Below are 19,034 nucleotides of genomic sequence, written 5' to 3'. Positions count from 1 at the left end.
AGTCACTCTGCTGTCGTATCTCTGTTTATCAGACTGTCCGTAGTCACTCTGCTGTCGTATCTCTGTTTATCAGACTGTCTGTAGCCACTCTGCTGTCGTATCTCTGTTTATCAGACTGTTTGTTGGTATAGCAGATACTTAGATGAACAGACGTCCTGGCTAACTGTGTATTGTTTTGTTTTTGTGTGTGTGTGTGTGTGTTTTGTAAACAGAGATTAGGGTCAATAATGACGCCAACTGCTGCCTGTCCATCAAGTCCAAACATCAGATAGACAAGAATCAGGTGAGATGTACATCACTGATTTAATAAGACATTATAAAAGCTCCAAGCAAGTCATTAAGCATTATAACGTCAGCTATTTAATATCAAGTTTATAGAGAACTTTTTCAGTGTGAACTAGTATGTAATAACAGGTATAATAGTATGTAATGTGTAACTATATAGTATTATGTAATAACTATAATAGTATGTAATAATGGGTAAGAACTGTTTAGTGTATAAATGTTAACTGCATGGTAGTATGTAATGACTATTAGTGTGTAATGTGTAGCAATGTGTGTAGTGGTGGAATTGTAATAGTGGTGGAATATTATAGTGGTGTAATATTATAGTGGTGTAATATTATAGTGGTGTAATAGTGTAGTGGTGTAATAGTGTAGTGGTGTAATAGTGGTGTAATATTATAGTGTTTAAATATTATAGTGGTGTAATAGTATAGTGGTGTAATATTATAGTGGTGTAATATTATAGTGGTGTAATATTATAGTGGTGTAATAGTGTAGTGGTGTAATAGTGTAGTGGTGTAATAGTGTAGTGGTGTAATATTATAGTGGTGTAATAGTATAGTGGTGTAATATTATAGTGGTGTAATATTATAGTGGTGTAATAGTGTAGTGGTGTAATAGTGTAGTGGTGTAATATTATAGTGGTGTAATATTATAGTGGTGTAATAGTATAGTGGTGTAATAGTATAGTGGTGTAATAGTGTAGTGGTGTAATAGTGTAGTGGTGTAATAGTGTAGTGGTGTAATGGTGTAGTGGTGTAATAGTGTAGTGGTGTAATAGTATAGTGGCGTAATAGTGGTGTAGTGGTGTAATAGTGTAGTGGTGTAATAGTGTAGTGGTGTAATAGTGTAGTGGTGTAGTGGTGTAATAGTGTAGTGGTGTAATAGTGTAGTGGTGTAATAGTATAGTGGTGTAATAGTGGTGTAGTGGTGTAATAGTGTAGTGGTGTAATATTATAGTGGTGTAATAGTGGTGTAGTGGTGTAATAGTGTAGTGGTGTAATAGTATAGTGGTGTAATAGTGGTGTAGTGGTGTAATAGTGTAGTGGTGTAATAGTGTAGTGGTGTAATAGTATAGTGGTGTAATAGTGTAGTGGTGTAATAGTATAGTGGTGTAATAGTGTAGTGGTGTAATATTATAGTGGTGTAATAGTGGTGTAGTGGTGTAATATTATAGTGGTGTAATAGTGTAGTGGTGTAGTGGTGTAATAGTATAGTGGTGTAATATTATAGTGGTGTAATATTATAGTGGTGAAATAGTGGTGTAGTGGTGTAATATTATAGTGGTGTAATAGTGTAGTGGTGTAATAGTGTAGTGGTGTAATAGTATAGTGGTGTAATATTATAGTGGTGTAATAGTGTAGTGGTGTAATAGTATAGTGGTGTAATATTATAGTGGTGTAATAGTGTAGTGGTGTAATAGTGTAGTGGTGTAATATTATAGTGGTGAAATATTATAGTGGTGTAATAGTGTAGTGGTGTAATAGTGTAGTGGTGTAATATTATAGTGGTGAAATATTATAGTGGTGTAATATTATAGTGGTGTAATAGTGTAGTGGTGTAATATTATAGTGGTGAAATATTATAGTGGTGTAATATTATAGTGGTGTAATAGTGTAGTGGTGTAATAGTGTAGTGGTGTAATATTATAGTGGTGTAGTAGTGTAGTGGTGTAATAGTGTAGTGGTGTAGTGGTGTAATAGTGTAGTGGTGTAATATTATAGTGGTGAAATATTATAGTGGTGTAATAGTATAGTGGTGAAATATTATAGTGGTGTAATAGTATAGTGGTGTAATATTATAGTGGTGTAATAGTGTAGTGGTGTAATAGTGTAGTGGTGTAATATTATAGTGGTGTAATATTATAGTGGTGAAATATTATAGTGGTGTAATAGTGTAGTGGTGTAATAGTGCAGTGGTGTAATATTATAGTGGTGTAATATTATAGTGGTGAAATATTATAGTGGTGTAATAGTGTAGTGGTGTAATATTATAGTGGTGTAATAGTATAGTGGTGTAATATTGTAGTGGTGTAATAGTGTAGTGGTGTAATATTATAGTGGTGTAATATTATAGTGGTGTAATAGTGTAGTGGTGTAATATTATAGTGGTGTAATAGTGTAGTGGTGTAATATTGTAGTGGTGTAATAGTGGTGTAATAGTGGTGTAATATTATAGTGGTGTAATAGTATAGTGGTGTAATAGTGTAGTGGTGTAATAGTGTAGTGGTGTAATAGTGTAGTGGTGTAATATTATAGTGGTGTAATATTATAGTGGTGAAATATTATAGTGGTGTAATAGTATAGTGGTGTAATATTATAGTGGTGTAATAGTATAGTGGTGTAATATTATAGTGGTGTAATAGTGTAGTGGATTAATATTATAGTGGTGTAATAGTATAGTGGTGTAATATTATAGTGGTGTAATAGTGTAGTGGATTAATAGTGGTGTAATAGTATAGTGGTGTAATAGTATAGTGGTGTAATAGTTTAGTGGTGTAATAGTATAGTGGTGTAATAGTATAGTGGTGTAATAGTATAGTGGTGTAATAGTATAGTGGTGTAATAGTTTAGTGGTGTAATATTATAGTGGTGTAATCGTTTAGTGGTGTAATAGTGGTGTTATAGTATAGTGGTGTAATAGTGGTGTAATATTATAGTGGTGTAATAGTATAGTGGTGTAATATTATAGTGGTGTAATAGTGTAGTGGTGTAATAGTGTAGTGGTGTAATAATAGTGGTGTAATATTATAGTGGTGTAATAGTGTAGTGGTGTAATAATAGTGGTGTAATATTATAGTGGTGTAATCGTTTAGTGTTGTAATAGTGGTGTTAAAGTGGTGTAATATTATAGTGGTGTTGTGGTGTAATAGTGATGTAATAGTGTGTAGTAACGCTGTGATAGTGTGTAGTAACGCTGTGATAGTGTGTAGTAACGCTGTAATAGTGTGTAGTAACGATGTGATAGTGTGTAGTAACGCTGTGATAGTGTGTAGTAACGCCGTAATAGTGTGTAGTAACGGGTGTAGTAACTCATAGTGTGTAGTGACTGTGATAATGGGTGTACTAACAGTGTAATAATGGGTTTAGTAACTAATAGCGTGTAGTAACATGTGTAGTAAATGTGTAATAATGGGTGTAGTAACTAATAGTGTGTAGTAACAGGTGTAGTAACTGTAATAATGGGTGTGGTAACGGTGTAATAGTGTGTAATAATGGGTGTAGTAATGGTGTAATAGTGTGTAGTAACGGGTGTAGTAACTGTAATAATGGGTGTAGTAATTAAGTGTGTAGTAACAGGTGTAGTAAAGGTGTAATAGTGTGTAATAATGGGTGTAGTAACTAATAGTGTGTAGTAACGGGTGTAGTAACTGTAATGGGTGTAGTAACTAATAGTGTTTAGTAACAGGTGTAGTAAAGGTGTAATAGTGTGTAACGGCTGTAGTAACTAATAGTGTGTAGTAACAGGTGTAGTAACTGTAATAATGGGTGTAGTAACGGTGTAATAGTGTGTAATAATGGGTGTAGTAACTAATAGTGTGTAGTAACAGGTGTAGTAACTGTAATAATGGGTGTAGTAACGGTGTAATAGTAACAGGTGTAGTAACTGTAATAATGGGTGTAGTAACGGGTGTAGTAACTAATGGGTGTAGTAACTAATATTGTTTAGTAACAGGTGTAGTAATGGTGTAATAGTGTGTAATGGGTGTAGTAACTAATAGTGTGTAGTAACAGGTATAGTAACTGTAATAATGGGTGTAGTAACGGTGTAATAGTGTGTAATAATGGGTGTAGTAACTAATAGTGTGTAGTAACAGGTGTAGTAACTGTAATAATGGGTGTAGTAACGGTGTAATAGTGTGTAATAATGGGTGTAGTAACTAATAGTGTGTAGTTACGGGTGTAGTAACTGTAATAATGGGTGTAGTAAAGGTGTAATAGTGTGTAATAATGGGTGTAGTAACTAATAGTGTGTAGTAACAGGTGTAGTAACTGTCATAATGGGTGTAGTAACGGTGTAATAGTGTGTAATAATGGGTGTAGTAATGGTGTAATAGTGTGTAGTGACGGGTGTAGTAACTGTAATAATGGGTGTAGTAATTAAGTGTGTAGTAACAGGTGTAGTAAAGGTGTAATAGTGTGTAATAATGGGTGTAGTAACTAATAGTGTGTAGTAACGGGTGTAGTAACTGAAATGGGTGTAGTAACTAATAGTGTTTAGTAACAGGTGTAGTAAAGGTGTAATAGTGTGTAACGGCTGTAGTAACTAATAGTGTGTAGTAACAGGTGTAGTAACTGTAATAATGGGTGTAGTAACGGTGTAATAGTGTGTAATAATGGCTGTAGTAACTAATAGTGTGTAGTAACAGGTGTAGTAACTGTAATAATGGGTGTAGTAACGGTGTAATAGTGTGTAATAATGGGTGTAGTAACTAATAGTGTGTAGTAACAGGTGTAGTAACTGTAATAATGGGTGTAGTAACGGTGTAATAGTAACAGGTGTAGTAACTGTAATAATGGGTGTAGTAACGGGTGTAGTAACTAATGGGTGTAGTAACTAATATTGTTTAGTAACAGGTGTAGTAATGGTGTAATAGTGTGTAATGGGTGTAGTAACTAATAGTGTGTAGTAACAGGTATAGTAACTGTAATAATGGGTGTAGTAACGGTGTAATAGTGTGTAATAATGGGTGTAGTAACTAATAGTGTGTAGTAACAGGTGTAGTAACTGTAATAATGGGTGTAGTAACGGTGTAATAGTGTGTAATAATGGGTGTAGTAACTAATAGTGTGTAGTTACGGGTGTAGTAACTGTAATAATGGGTGTAGTAAAGGTGTAATAGTGTGTAATAATGGGTGTAGTAACTAATAGTGTGTAGTAACAGGTGTAGTAACTGTCATAATGGGTGTAGTAACGGTGTAATAGTGTGTAATAATGGGTGTAGTAATGGTGTAATAGTGTGTAGTGACGGGTGTAGTAACTGTAATAATGGGTGTAGTAATTAAGTGTGTAGTAACAGGTGTAGTAAAGGTGTAATAGTGTGTAATAATGGGTGTAGTAACTAATAGTGTGTAGTAACGGGTGTAGTAACTGAAATGGGTGTAGTAACTAATAGTGTTTAGTAACAGGTGTAGTAAAGGTGTAATAGTGTGTAACGGCTGTAGTAACTAATAGTGTGTAGTAACAGGTGTAGTAACTGTAATAATGGGTGTAGTAACGGTGTAATAGTGTGTAATAATGGGTGTAGTAACTAATAGTGTGTAGTAACAGGTGTAGTAACTGTAATAATGGGTGTAGTAACGGTGTAATAGTGTTTAACTTCTTATGGCTGAGATCCCGTTACCGGGAGAGATGTAACAACAACCAGTGATAGTGCAGTGAGCCATATTCAAAAGAACAGAAATCTCATAATTTAAATTCCTCAAACATACATGTATCTTATATCGTTTTCAAGGTAATCTTGTTGTTAATCCCACCAGTGTCCGATTTCAAATAGGATTTACGGAGAAAGCACCACAAACGATTATGTTAGGTCACCAACAACTCACTAAAATACACAGCCAATTTTACCAGCCAAAGAGAGAGAGAGAAAAAGCACAAATAGAGATAAAATTATGATGATCTTCATCAGATGACACTCATAGGACTTCATGTTACACAAAACATGCATGTTTTGTTTGATAAAGTTCATATTTATATCAGAAAATCGGAGTTTACATTGGCACGTTAGATTCACTAATTCCAAAAACATCCAGTGATTTTGCATAACCATATCATTCAACAGAAATACTCATCATAAATGTAGATAAATACAAGTTATACACATGGAATTATAGATATACCTCTCCGTAATGCAACCGCTGTGTCAGAATTTAAAAAAACTTTACTGGAAAAAGAAACCCATGCAATAATCTGAGACGGCGCTCAGAAGTAAAAATCACAATAGCCGCAACGATGGCGTCAACATAAACAAGAAATGACATGTTAAATATTCCCTTACCTTTGATGATCTACATCAGAAAGCACTCCAGGAATCCCAGGTCCACAATAAATGTTTGTTTTGTTCGAAAATGTCCATTATTTATGTCCAAATACCTTCTTTTGTTAGCGAGTTTGGTATACATATCCAAACGCTAATTCTGGTCAGCGTTATATCAGACAAAAACTTCAAAAAGGGATATTACCGGTCAAAGAAACATTTCAAACTAAGTACAGAATCAATCATTAGGATGTTTTTAACATATAGCTTCAATAAAGTTCCAACCGGAGTATTCCTTTGTGTCTTCATGAGCAATGGAACGCAAGTGACTACCATGAGGAATAAACATGATCAGAAAATGGCTGACTGCCAGACACCTGACTGATTCTGCTATCATTCACTCCCGCAACATCATAGAAGTCTCATTATAATTTATATTGACGGTTGACATCTAGTGGAACCCCTAGGCAGTGCAACATCATTCATATCTCAAGGGGATTTCATTGGGGACTCTGGTGAATACATACAAAGCTCAGATTTCTGACTTCCTGTTTTGATTTCAACTCAGGATTTTGCCTGCCAATATGAGTTCTGTTATACTCACATACATCATTCAAACAGTTTTAGAAAATTTAGAGTGTTTTCTATCCAATACTACTACGAAAATGCATGTATTAGAAACTGAGACTGAGGAGCAGGCCGTTTACTTTAGGCACCTTATTCACCCAAGCTACTCAATACTGCCCCCCCCCCTCCCAGCCATAACAGTTAATAACGGGTGTAGTAACGGTGTAATAGTGTGTAATAACATGTCTAACTTCCCCCAGTGCCACTATGCCATAGAGGAGGACTCTGAGGGGGATGCTGACTCTGAGGAGTTTTACTATGGAGGTCAGGTAAGCATCAAGCCTCATCTCCTCCATAACAACTGCTAGAACTTATCAAACCAATAGATCGCAAGTGTTCAGCCCTCTCTTAGCTACAGAGGCAGTAGATTTCTTAGGGCAGGTTTCCCCAGACTCAAATTAAGCTTAGTCCTGGACTAAAAAGCACTTTGGAGAATTTTGTTTTTTCTTAGTCCGGGTCAAGGCTTAATCTGTGTCCAGGAAACCACCCCGTAGCTACAGTGGCAGTAAGTAGAACTCCTTATATCGAGTGAGAGACTAAGGAGAAGGCAGAAATCAAAGGTCCAGACCTCCCCTGGCTTCTCCACCTGAGTCCATGGCAGATTTCCCTAAAGTGGTCCTAGACTCATCAAGTATATAAAGCTCTTTTATATTTTCAGTCCGCTCACTCAGAAAGAGACCCGAGGCTGCTCATTCACCGTAGTGGGACGTTTCTGTCACCAAAATGAAATGACTTTCCATATGGAAATATACGGCTGTTCTGATGAGCGACGGCTGCCTCTCTCTCTCTCTCGCTCTCGCATCGTCTCTTTCCTTCCTTCTCCTCCTAACTGTTGATTGGTGAACTTTGTTTCGGCCTCTTGTGACAAAGCGACAGTTTCTGAAGTTTGTTTGAGTGATTAGTCAGTTTCTGTGAGAGTAGCGAGTCTGTTTTAAAGATTGTGATTGATGCCTCCGGTCGGTCACGAAGCAATCTGGACTAAATTTATGTTGCTTGCTTCTGGGTTGCTCCATGTGTAACCCTCAAACAATTTCCCCCTGCAAATTAGTTGCATTGCATCGCCAGCGATAGAAATCAATCCTATTTCACTCAATTGTCTGTATGCAATGTCCAATCAGTGAGCAGAAAAAAGTTCACATGACACGTCATATCGTTCCGTTCTGAACTCCGACCCAGTTGTCATGCCAACACAGGTGTCGGTGCTGCCGCAAAGCAGGACGAAAAGAGACATGCCAAATGGGAAATGTATAAAAAAAAAAAAATCCTAGACCGCATGGCTAGTCGTGGTTTATGTATATGGTCTGGCAGTCAATAAATGTGTCATTTTAAAAGTGAAACTAGACCTTTTCTCTGTCCAGTTTCAGCTGACATTGTTCCAACATGACTACAGCTAGCTAGCTTAGCTTACTAGCTTGGTAAAACATTGTTTTGGGCAACATTTTTGGCTAGCTATCTAAATTGTACAATCAGCATTTTGTGTCTCGATGCTGTTACAATTACCAGACATTTGGCTAAGCAAATCATTTATGAAATCATGTGATGTATGATAGAATTGGATGTTGCTTGCAATTGACATTTTTGTTTGAATTGCTTCGTGTATCAGCATGTCACTTGGGAGTGTGCATCTGCAACTTAAATTGCGTCCAAATTGTTTCGCGTGACAGGCTTTAGAATTTAATGCCGTTGCAAAGTCAGGCACCGTAATATGGCCGTCTTCCTCTGAGGGGTCATGTGTGTGGGGGTGTGAGGGGGGGGTATTGTGTGTGTGTGTGGGAGGAGGGGGGGTATTGTGTGTGTGTGGGGGGGTATTGTGTGTGTGTGTGGGTATTGTGTGTGTGTGTGTGGGGGGTGGGGGGGTATTGTATGTGTGTGTGGGGGGTGGGGGGGTATTGTGTGTGTGTGGGTATTGTGTGTATGTCGGGGGGGGGTGTATTGTGTGTGTGTGTGGGGGGGTGTGTGTGTGGGGGGGGTATTGTGTGTGTGTGGGGGGGGGGTGTATTGTGTGTGTGTGTGTGTGTGTGTGGGGGGGGGTATTGTGTGAGTGTGTGTGTGTGTGTGTGTGTGTGGGGGGGTGTATTGTGTGTGTGTGTGGGGGGAGGGGTATTGTGTGTGTGTGCCCTGTGGTGAGGCTTTGGGAAACGTGTGTGTGTGTGCCCTGTGGTGAGGCTTTGGGAAACGTGTCACGTCAGCAACACATTATATATGGGCCCTATTGGCTATTCTTTAAAAGCTTCTAGATAAAACACTCCTTATTAACCTCCTAGATTGGAGGGTAACTCGTGGGTTTTTAATTTACATAATGTTGAAGCTGTCATAAACAATTACAGAGTGAGTAGGACCTTGTTTCATACACCTGTGATGATTGATATTCTTTGGATCTTTGATTATGTAGTATGGGGAGAAGGCAGGGATGTCATTTTAAGGATGTTGGGCTCTAGCCAGTCGACCACCATTTCTTTTAATAGCCCATGTACAAAATATGCCATAGGATATTTGAAAAGACAAAAATGGAATTTGCCAGTGTCAAAATGTAATGTTTTCTACTAGCCTGGTCTGAAAAGTACTAGCCTCAGGCTAGTTTAAAATCCATTAATGGTTGTTGGCCTAGATAATGTTTACTTGATGTCAGTAGGTAGTTATTGTTTTCTTTATCAATAACATAACCAATGGTTTAAATAGGGGAGTGCTGATCTCATCATACCAGTAATCGTATGTTTTTACAACTTGATTAGAGTCCACTTTTGGTAAATTCGATTGATCGGACATGATTTGGAATAGCACAGTGCATGTCAGAGCAAAAAAAAACAAGACACGAGGTCGAAGGAATAGTCCTTAGAGCTCCGAGACAGACTTGTGTCGAGGCACAGATCTGGGGAAGACTCTTCCTAGAGCTGGCCGTCTGGTCAAACTGCGCAATCGGAGGAGAAGGGCCTTGGTCAGGGAGGTGACCGAGAACCTGATGTTCACTCTGACAGAGCTCCAGATTTCCTCTGTGGAGATGGGAGAACCTTTCGTGAAGGACAACCATCTCTGCAGCACTCCACCAATCAGGCCTTTATGGTAGAGTTGGCCAGTAGGAAGCCACTCTTCAGTAATAGGCAAATGACAGCCTGCTTGGAGTTTGCCAAAAGGCACCAAATACAGGTGTGACAAGCTTGTAGCGTCATACCCAAGAAGACTGGAGGCTGTAATCGCTGCCAAAGGTGCTTCAACAAAGTACTGAGTAAAGGGTCTGAATACTAATGTAAATATGATACTCTGCTGATTGTACATTTGTACAATCAAAATAAACATTTTTTATTTTGTAATGACATGTCGCTCGGTCAACATGCCTGGCCCAGTAGAAATAATAATAGCAAGCATGGGCTTGGATCACTACATTTAATTTGTATTATTTTTATTTCACCTTTATTTAACCAGGTAGGCCAGTTGAGAACACCTTTATTTAACCAGGTAGGCTAGTTGAGAACACCTTTATTTAACCAGGTAGGCTAGTTGAGAACACCTTTATTTAACCAGGTAGGCTAGTTGAGAACAAGTTCTCATTTGCAACTGCGACCTGGCCAAGATAAAGCATAGCAGTGTGAACAGACAACACAGAGTTACACATGGAGTAAACAATTAACAAGTCAATAACACAGTAGAAAGAAAAGAAAGAGTCTATATACATTGTGTGCAAAAGGCATGAGGAGGTAGGCGAATAATTACAATTTAGCAGATTAACACTGGAGTGATAAATGATCAGATGGTCATGTACAGGTAGAGATACTGGTGTGCAAAAGAGCAGAAAAGTAAATAAATATAAACAGTATGGTGATGAGGTAGGTAAATTGGGTGGGCTATTTACCGATATACATAATGACAGATGTGGTCAGGAATGCAATAAGTATACAGAAAGACGAAGTAGTCCTGCTGAACAACGCCAAGTAGACAGACCAAAACAACCATATGGACTCAGTTGACAGGAAGTAACTCGATTTGAACAAAAAATGACCTAGCTATGGATTCTGATTCATGCATGATGTTTGGAGAAGGAGAGACTTGTGTCCTGAGACAGTGACCGAAACAGTCTGTTGTCTGTCTGGGGAAATGAGAGCAGAGGAGGAGTGGCTTGTTCTAAGCCAATTGTGACAGCAGGCTCAACTGACACCCCCGCCCTGTTTCTTTACAGACAGAAGAACTAGCCAATAGTTGTTGAGAGAACACAGTGCTTCATACTGTTTGAGTGAAAGAGAGATGTTTGCTGGCACTCATAATTACTAAAAATACTTGTCATAATTTTATTTCGGGAAAATTCTCAATATCCGTTACGATACTCGTTTTGTTTGAGTACTTGACACACCCCTAGTTTTAAAGCAAATAATTATGACACATTAACTCATGTGGACTTCATGTTTAATGTGTCTGGACAGCTCTAGGAGACTTCATGTTTAATGTGTCTGGACAGCTCTAGGAGACTTCATGTTTAATGTGTCTGGACAGCTCTAGGGGACTTCATGTTTAATGTGTCTGGACAGCTCTAGGAGACTTCATGTTTAATGTGTCTGGACAGCTCTAGGAGACTTCATGTTTAATGTGTCTGGACAGCTCTAGGGGACTTCATGTTTAATGTGTCTGGACAGCTCTAGGAGACTTCATGTTTAATGTGTCTGGACAGCTCTAGGAGACTTCATGTTTAATGTGTCTGGACAGCTCTAGGAGACTTCATGTTTAATGTGTCTGGACAGCTCTAGGAGACTTCATGTTTAATGTGTCTGGACAGCTCTAGGAGACTTCATGTTTAATGTGTCTGAACAGCTCTAGGAGACTTCATGTTTAATGTGTCTGGACAGCTCTAGGAGACTTCATGTTTAATGTGTCTGGACAGCTCTAGGAGACTTCATGTTTAATGTGTCTGGACAGCTCTAGGAGACTTCATGTTTAATGTGTCTGGACAGCTCTAGGAGACTTCATGTTTAATGTGTCTGGACAGCTCTAGGAGACTTCATGTTTAATGTGTCTGGACAGCTCTAGGAGACTTCATGTTAATGTGTCTGGACAGCTCTAGGAGACTTCATGTTTAATGTGTCTGGACAGCTCTAGGAGACTTCATGTTTAATGTGTCTGGACAGCTCTAGGAGACTTCATGTTTAATGTGTCTGGACAGCTCTAGGAGACTTCATGTTTAATGTGTCTGGACAGCTCTAGGGGACTTAATCTGTCTGGACAGCTCTAGGAGACTTCATGTTTAATGTGTCTGGACAGCTCTAGGAGACTTCATGTTTAATGTGTCTGGACAGCTCTAGGAGACTTCATGTTTAATGTGTCTGGACAGCTCTAGGGGACTTAATGTGTCTGGACAGCTCTAGGAGACTTCATGTTTAATGTGTCTGGACAGCTCTAGGGGACTTAATGTGTCTGGACAGCTCTAGGAGACTTCATGTTTAATGTGTCTGGACAGCTCTAGGGAGAATTTGTTTGTTGATATTCCAGTGAATATATTGGATTTCATTTAGCTCCTCCCAGAAATTGAACCGGCCAATGAAATAGAACAGGAGATGACACAGTGAGTTAGCTGGTTGTTTATACAGTTTGTCTCCCAAATGGCATCCTTATCCCTATGTAGTGCCCTCGTTTTTACTACTCTAGTCAAATGTAGTGCACTACATAGGGAATAGGGTGCTTACATGGGACAAAGACAGTCCTGCTCAGTGAAACTTTTTTGTTCTCCACGGGTATTTGGAGCGTTCAGATGAAAGATTAAAGCATACCCACTTGGCACAGATTTCAACGTCTAGTTTTGATACAATTTTGGTTGAATTCATCGTGAAATTCACAAAGAAAAATCACAATGTCATTGGATTTATATTAAAAGTTGAGTGAAAAAAATATATACCATTTCCTTTACATTGATTTGACTTTTTACAAATACAATCAGTTTTTCCACGTTGATTCAACATCATCACATTGAGTTTAGTTGTTGAAATAACGTGGAAACAACATTGATTCAATCAGTTTTGCACAGTGGGTATACAAACGGATTATTGTTCTGCTGTAGGTTGATCTTGCCAGACAAAAGCACAAAATGTCCTTAGCAGTTGATTGGTCGTGTTTTGGTTCTCTTTAGAAAACTGTCCAATCATGACATTTTAGTGGAAGGGGGAGGGCAAAGGACCGCACTTAAAAAAAAAAAAAAAAAAAAAAAAGCCTTTCAGGTCTCCCCTCTGAGTCCGGTTCCTTTCTAGGTATCGTCCTTCTAGGGAGATTTTTGCTGTTCACTGTGATTGTCTTTACTGTGAAGAGGTTTGACTATACTGCTGATGGGTGGGTGACGTCTCTCTCTGGTAGGTGAACTCTGATGGCGAGCTCCACAAGCACCCCCAGTTGGAGGTGGACCTGGCTGCGGTCCGGGAGATGTACGGACACCACGCAGTATCTCTCAGGTAATAATAATGTACAGGGACACCACGCAGTATCTCTCAGGTAATAATAATGTACAGGGACACCACGCAGTATCTCTCAGGTAATAATAATGTACAGGGACACCACGCAGTATCTCTCAGGTAATAATAATATACAGGGACACCACGCAGTATCTCTCAGGTAATAATAACATACAGGGACACCACGCAGTATCTCTCAGGTAATAATAACATACAGGGACACCACGCAGTATCTCTCAGGTAATAATAACATACAGGGACACCACGCAGTATCTCTCAGGTAATAATAATATACAGGGACACCACGCAGTATCTCTCAGGTAATAATAACATACAGGGACACCACGCAGTATCTCTCAGGTAATAATAACATACAGGGACACCACGCAGTATCTCTCAGGTGACAATAATATACAGGGCATTCGGGAAGTAGTCAGACCACCTTGACTTTTTCCACATTTTGTGACGTTACAGCCTTAATCTAAAATTGATTAAATAAATGAAAAATCTTCATTTGATCTACGCACTACCCCATAATGACAAAGCGAATATACGTTCATTTTTTATTTTTTTGCAAGTTTATACAAAATTCAAAACACCTTTTGCCATGAGACTCGAAATTGAGCTCAGGTGCATCCTGTTTCCATTGATCATCCTTGAGATGTTTCTACAACTTGATTGGAGTCCACCTGTGGTCAATTCAATTAATTGGACATGATTTGGAAAGGCACATATCTGTCTATATAAGGTCCCACAGTTGACAGTGCATATCAGAGCAAACACCAAGTTGTGAGATTGAAGGAATTGTCCGTAGAGCTCCGAGACAGGATTGTGTTGAGGCACAGAGCTGGAGAAGGGTACCATAAAATGTCTGCAGCATTGAAGGTTCCCATTCTTAAATGGAAGACGTTTTGAACCACCAAGACTCTTCCTAGCGCTGCCCAGCCAAACTGAGTGATCCGGAGGAGAAGGGCCTTTGGTCAGGGACTTCTGGCCAACGTGACACAACTGTGGAATGCATTGGAGTCAACATGGGCCAGCATCCCTGTGGAATGGGGAGGGTAGTGGGGGGGGTGAGTCAGTGTGGTTGGTGGTGTATGGCAGGGCCTACTGGATGACTCATCACAGAGTAGAGAGCTGGTCTTCCAGGGGGGGGTGTGTGTGTGTGTGTGTGTGTGTGTGTGTGTGTGTGTGTGTGATCACCATTCTATGCTGAGAATAAGATATGAAAGGATAGCTGTGCTGAATAATGCATTTTCATTGTAATGCTGATATACGACTTCAAACATGTTTTCAAGATGCAAAAAGCTCTCGATCAGCCTCTTTGTGGCATTTCTATGTTTGAGATATCAAAGTAGCCAAGGGACAATGCGGAAATCTCCCATGTTTTCAACGACATGCATGTTGACTCTGACTGAAGGTGTCTTTATGTGACGATAGAGAAGTGAAATCTGTTCATCTTCCTAACCTGTCGTAGGGAATACGGTGCCATCGACGATGTGGACATTGATCTCCACATCGACGTCAGTTTCCTAGATGTAAGTATTATGGTTTTATTACCTACCGTTCCTTTCATGTTGTCCGTTTTGATCTGATGAGCTTAACGCTGGCATTTCAAATTTATTTGACTATTTTGAAAAAATTGAGAAATGTAATTCAGGCACACAAGTGGATTGACCCCATGTTAACCGTGTAGGTCTGCACCCTAAAATAGCATGGTTTAATGGATTGACCCCATGTTAACCGTGTAGGTCTGCACCCTAAAATAGCATGGTTTAGTGGATTGACCCCATGTTAACCGTGTAGGTCTGCACCCTAAAATAGCATGGTTTAATGGATTGACCCCATGTTAACCGTGTAGGTCTGCACCCTAAAATAGCATGGTTTAATGGATTGACCCCATGTTAACCTTGTAGGTCTGTACCATTTAGATAACATGGTTTTAATGTATTGACCCCATGTTAAAATAATAATGTTAAAATAATAAAAAATCTAATCAAATTTGTCACGTACACATGGTTAGCAAATGTTAATGCGAGTGTAGCGAAATGCTTGTTGCTTCTAGTTCCGACAATGCAGTCGTAACCAACGAGTAATCTAACCTAACAATTCCACAACTACTACTTTATACACACAAGTGTAAAGGGATAAAGAATATGTACATAAAGATATATGAATGAGTGATGGTACAGAACGGCATAGGCAAGATGCAGTAGATGGTATCGAGTACAGTATATACATATGAGATGAGCATGTAAACAAAGTGGCATAGTTTAAAGTGGCTAGTGATACATGTATTACATAAAGATGCAGTAGATGATATAGAGTACAGTATATACATATACATATGAGATGAGTAATGTAGGGTATGTAAACAAAGTGGCATAGTTAAAGTGGCTAGTGATACATGTATTACATAAAGATGCACTAGATGATATAGAGTACAGTATATACATATACATATGAGATGAGTAATGTTGGGTATAGAGGTCGACCGATTAATTGGAATGGCCGATTAATTAGGACCGATTTCAAGTTTTCATAACAATCGGAAATCGGTATTTTTGGGCGTCGACTTCCGATTATTTTTTTATTTAACATTAAAAAATATATATTTTTTAGACCTTTTATTTAACTAGGCAAATCAGTTAAGAACACATTCTTATTTTCAATGACGGCCTAGGAACTGTGGGTTAACTGCCTTGTTCAGGGGCAGAACGACAGATTTTCACCTTGTCAGCTCAGGGGTTCCATTCTTGCAACCGCACAGTTAACTAGTCCAACGGTCTAATCATTGCACTCCACGAGTAGCCTGCCTGTTACGCGAATGCAATAGAAGCCAAGGTAAATTGCTAGCTAGCATTAAACTTATCTTATAAAAAACAATCAATCATAATCACTAATAATAACTACTGATCCAGTTTAGCAGGCAATATTAACCAGGTGAAATTGTGTCATTTCTCTTGCGTTCATTGCATGCAGAGTCAGGGTATATGCAACAGTTTGGGCCGCCTGGCTCATTGCGAACTAATTTGCCAGAATTTTACGTAATTATGACATAACATTGAAGGTTGTGCAATGTAACAAGAATATTTAGACTTAGGGATGCCACCCGTTAGATAAAATACCGAACGGTTCCGTATTTCACTGAAATAATAAACGTTTTGTTTTCAAAATGATAGTTTCCGGATTCGATCATATTAATGACCAAAGGCTCGTATTTCTGTGTGTTATAATGTTATAATTAAGTCTGATTTGATAGAGCAGTCTGACTGAGCAGCAGCAGGCCCGTAATCATTCATTCAAACAGCACTTTCATGCGTTTTGCCAGCAGCTCTTCGCAAGCACAGCACTGTTTATGACTTCAAGCCAATGTGAAATGGCTAGCTAGTTAGCTGGGTGTGCGCTAATACTGTTTCAAGCGTCACTCGCTTTTAGATTTGGAGTAGTTATTCCCCTTGCGCTGCGGCTTTGGTGGAGCGATGGGTAACGATGCTTCGAGGGTGGCTGTTGTCGATGTGTTCCTGGTTCGAGCCCAGGTAGGGGCAAGGAGGGGGACGGAAGCTATACTGTTACACTGGCAATACTATAGTGCCTATAAGAACATCCAATAGTCAAAAGGTATATGAAATAGAAATGGTATAGAGAGAAATAGTCCTATAAGTAGTATAATTAACTACAACCTAAAACCTCTTACCTTGGAATATTGAAGTCTCATGTTAAAAGGAACCTCCAGCTTTCATATGTTCTCATGTTCTGAGCAAGGAACTTCAACGTTAGATTTTTTACATAGCACATATTGCACTTTTACTTTCTTCTCCAACACTTTGTTTTTGCATTATTTAAACCAAATTGAATGTTTCATTATTTATTTGAGGCTAAATTGATTTTATTGATGTTTTATATTAAGTTAAAAATGAGTGTTAATTCAGTATTGTTGTAATTGTCATTATTATATATAGAAATAAAAAAATCGTCCGACTAATTGGTATCGGCGTTGAAAAATCATAATCGGTCGACCTCTAGTAGAGTATGTAAACATTATATTAAGTAGCATTGTTTAAAGTGGCTAGTGATATCTTTTTCATCAATTTCCATTATTAAAGTGGCTGGAGTTGAGTCAGTGTGTTGGCAGCAGCCACTCAATGTTAGTGGTGGCTGTTTAACAGTCTGATGGTCTTGAGATAGAAGCTGTTTTTCAGTCTCTCGGTCCCAGCTTTGATGCACCTGTACTGACCTCGCCTTCTGGATGATAGCGGGGTGAACAGGCAGTGGCTCGGGTGGTTGTTGTCCTTGATGATCTTTATGGCCTTCCTGTAACATCGGGTGGTGTAGGTGTCCTGGAGGGCAGGTAGTTTGCCCCCGGTGATGCGTTGTGCAGACCTCACTACCCTCTGGAGAGCCTTACGGTTGTGGGCGGAGCAGTTGCCGTACGGTGATACAGCCCGACAGGATGCTCTCGATTGTGCATCTGTAGAAGTTTGTGAGTGCTGAGGTTGGACAGGCGCTGCTGCGCCTTCTTCACGACGCTGTCTGTGTGGGTGGACCAATTCAGTTTGTCCGTGATGTGTACGCCGAGGAACTTAAAACTTACTACCCTCTCCACTACTGTCCCGTCGATGTGGATAGGGGGGTGCTCCCTCTGCTGTTTTCTGAAGTCCACAATCATCTTCTTTGTTTTGTTGACGTTGAGTGTGAGGTTATTTTCCTGACACCACACTCCGAGGGCCCTCACCTCTTCCCTGTAGGCCGTCTCGCCGTTGTTGGTAATCAAGCCTACCACTGTAGTGTCGTCCGCAAACTTGATGATTGAGTTGGAGGCGTGCATGGCCACGCAGTCGTGGGTGAACAGGGAGTACAGGAGAGGGCTCAGAACGCACCCTTGTGGGGCCCCAGTGTTGAGGATCAGCGGGGTGGAGATGTTGTTACCTACCCTCACCACCTGGGGGCGACCTGTCAAGAAGTCCAGTACCCAGTTACACAGAGCGGGGTCGAGACCCGGGGTCTCGAGCTTGATGACGAGCTTGGAGGGTACTATGGTGTTAAATGCTGAGCTGTAGTTGATGAACAGCATTCTCACATAGGTACTACTCTTGTCCAGATGGGTTAGGGCAGTGTGCAGTGTGGTTGAGATTGCATCGTCTGTGGACCTATTTGGGCGGTAAGCAAATTGGAGTGGGTCTAGGGTGTCAGGTAGGGTGGAGGTGATATGGTCCTTGACTAGTCTCTCAAAGCACTTCATGATGACGGAAGTGAGTGCTACGGGGCGGTAGTCGTTTAGCTCAGTTACCTTAGCTTTCTTGGGAACAGGGCGAATGGTGACAGCAGACTGGGATAGGGATTGATTGAATATGTCCGTAAACACACCAGCCAGCTGGTCTGCGCATGCTCTGAGGACGCGGCTGGGGATGCCGTCTGGGCCTGCAGCCTTGCGAGGGTTAACACGTTTAAATGTTTTACTTACCTCGGCTGCAGTGAAGGAGAGTCCGCAGGTTGTGGTTGCGGGCTGTGTCAGTGGCACTGTATTGTCCTCAAAGCGAGTCTGTCTGGGAGCAAGACATCCTGGTCCGCGACGAAGCTGGTTTTCTTTTTGTAATCCGTGATTGACTGTAGACCCTGCCACATACCTCTTGTGCCTGAGCCGTTGAATTGCGACTCTACTTTGTCTCTATACTGACGCTTAGCTTGTTTGATTACCTTGTCTTGCAATCAAACAAGCC

General features: G+C 39.8%; 1 protein-coding gene across 7 annotated transcripts in view; it reads left to right on the top strand.

Moving 5' to 3' along the window:
- Positions 1-19,034, top strand: part of LOC110535140 (poly (ADP-ribose) polymerase family, member 8) — an 83,393-nt gene that overhangs the window by 32,284 nt on the left and 32,075 nt on the right. For all 7 annotated transcript variants that reach the window (XR_016484727.1, XR_016484728.1, XR_016484726.1 and 4 more), the window contains 4 exons: positions 213-283; positions 7,093-7,161; positions 13,220-13,314; positions 14,792-14,852. Coding sequence is in view for 3 of the 7 variants with exons in the window: in XM_090191262.1 (XP_090047388.1) it covers positions 213-283; positions 7,093-7,161; positions 13,220-13,314; positions 14,792-14,852 (296 nt within the window). In the remaining 4 variants the exon portion in view is untranslated. The remainder of the gene's footprint in view (positions 1-212; positions 284-7,092; positions 7,162-13,219; positions 13,315-14,791; positions 14,853-19,034) is intronic.

Source organism: Oncorhynchus mykiss, chromosome 11, assembly GCF_057628025.1.
Source record: "Oncorhynchus mykiss isolate SJ-2025 chromosome 11, ASM5762802v1, whole genome shotgun sequence".
NCBI lineage: Eukaryota > Metazoa > Chordata > Actinopteri > Salmoniformes > Salmonidae > Oncorhynchus > Oncorhynchus mykiss.
Note: the sequence above shows the minus strand (reverse complement) of the source record. Positions and strands in the feature narration are given on the sequence as shown.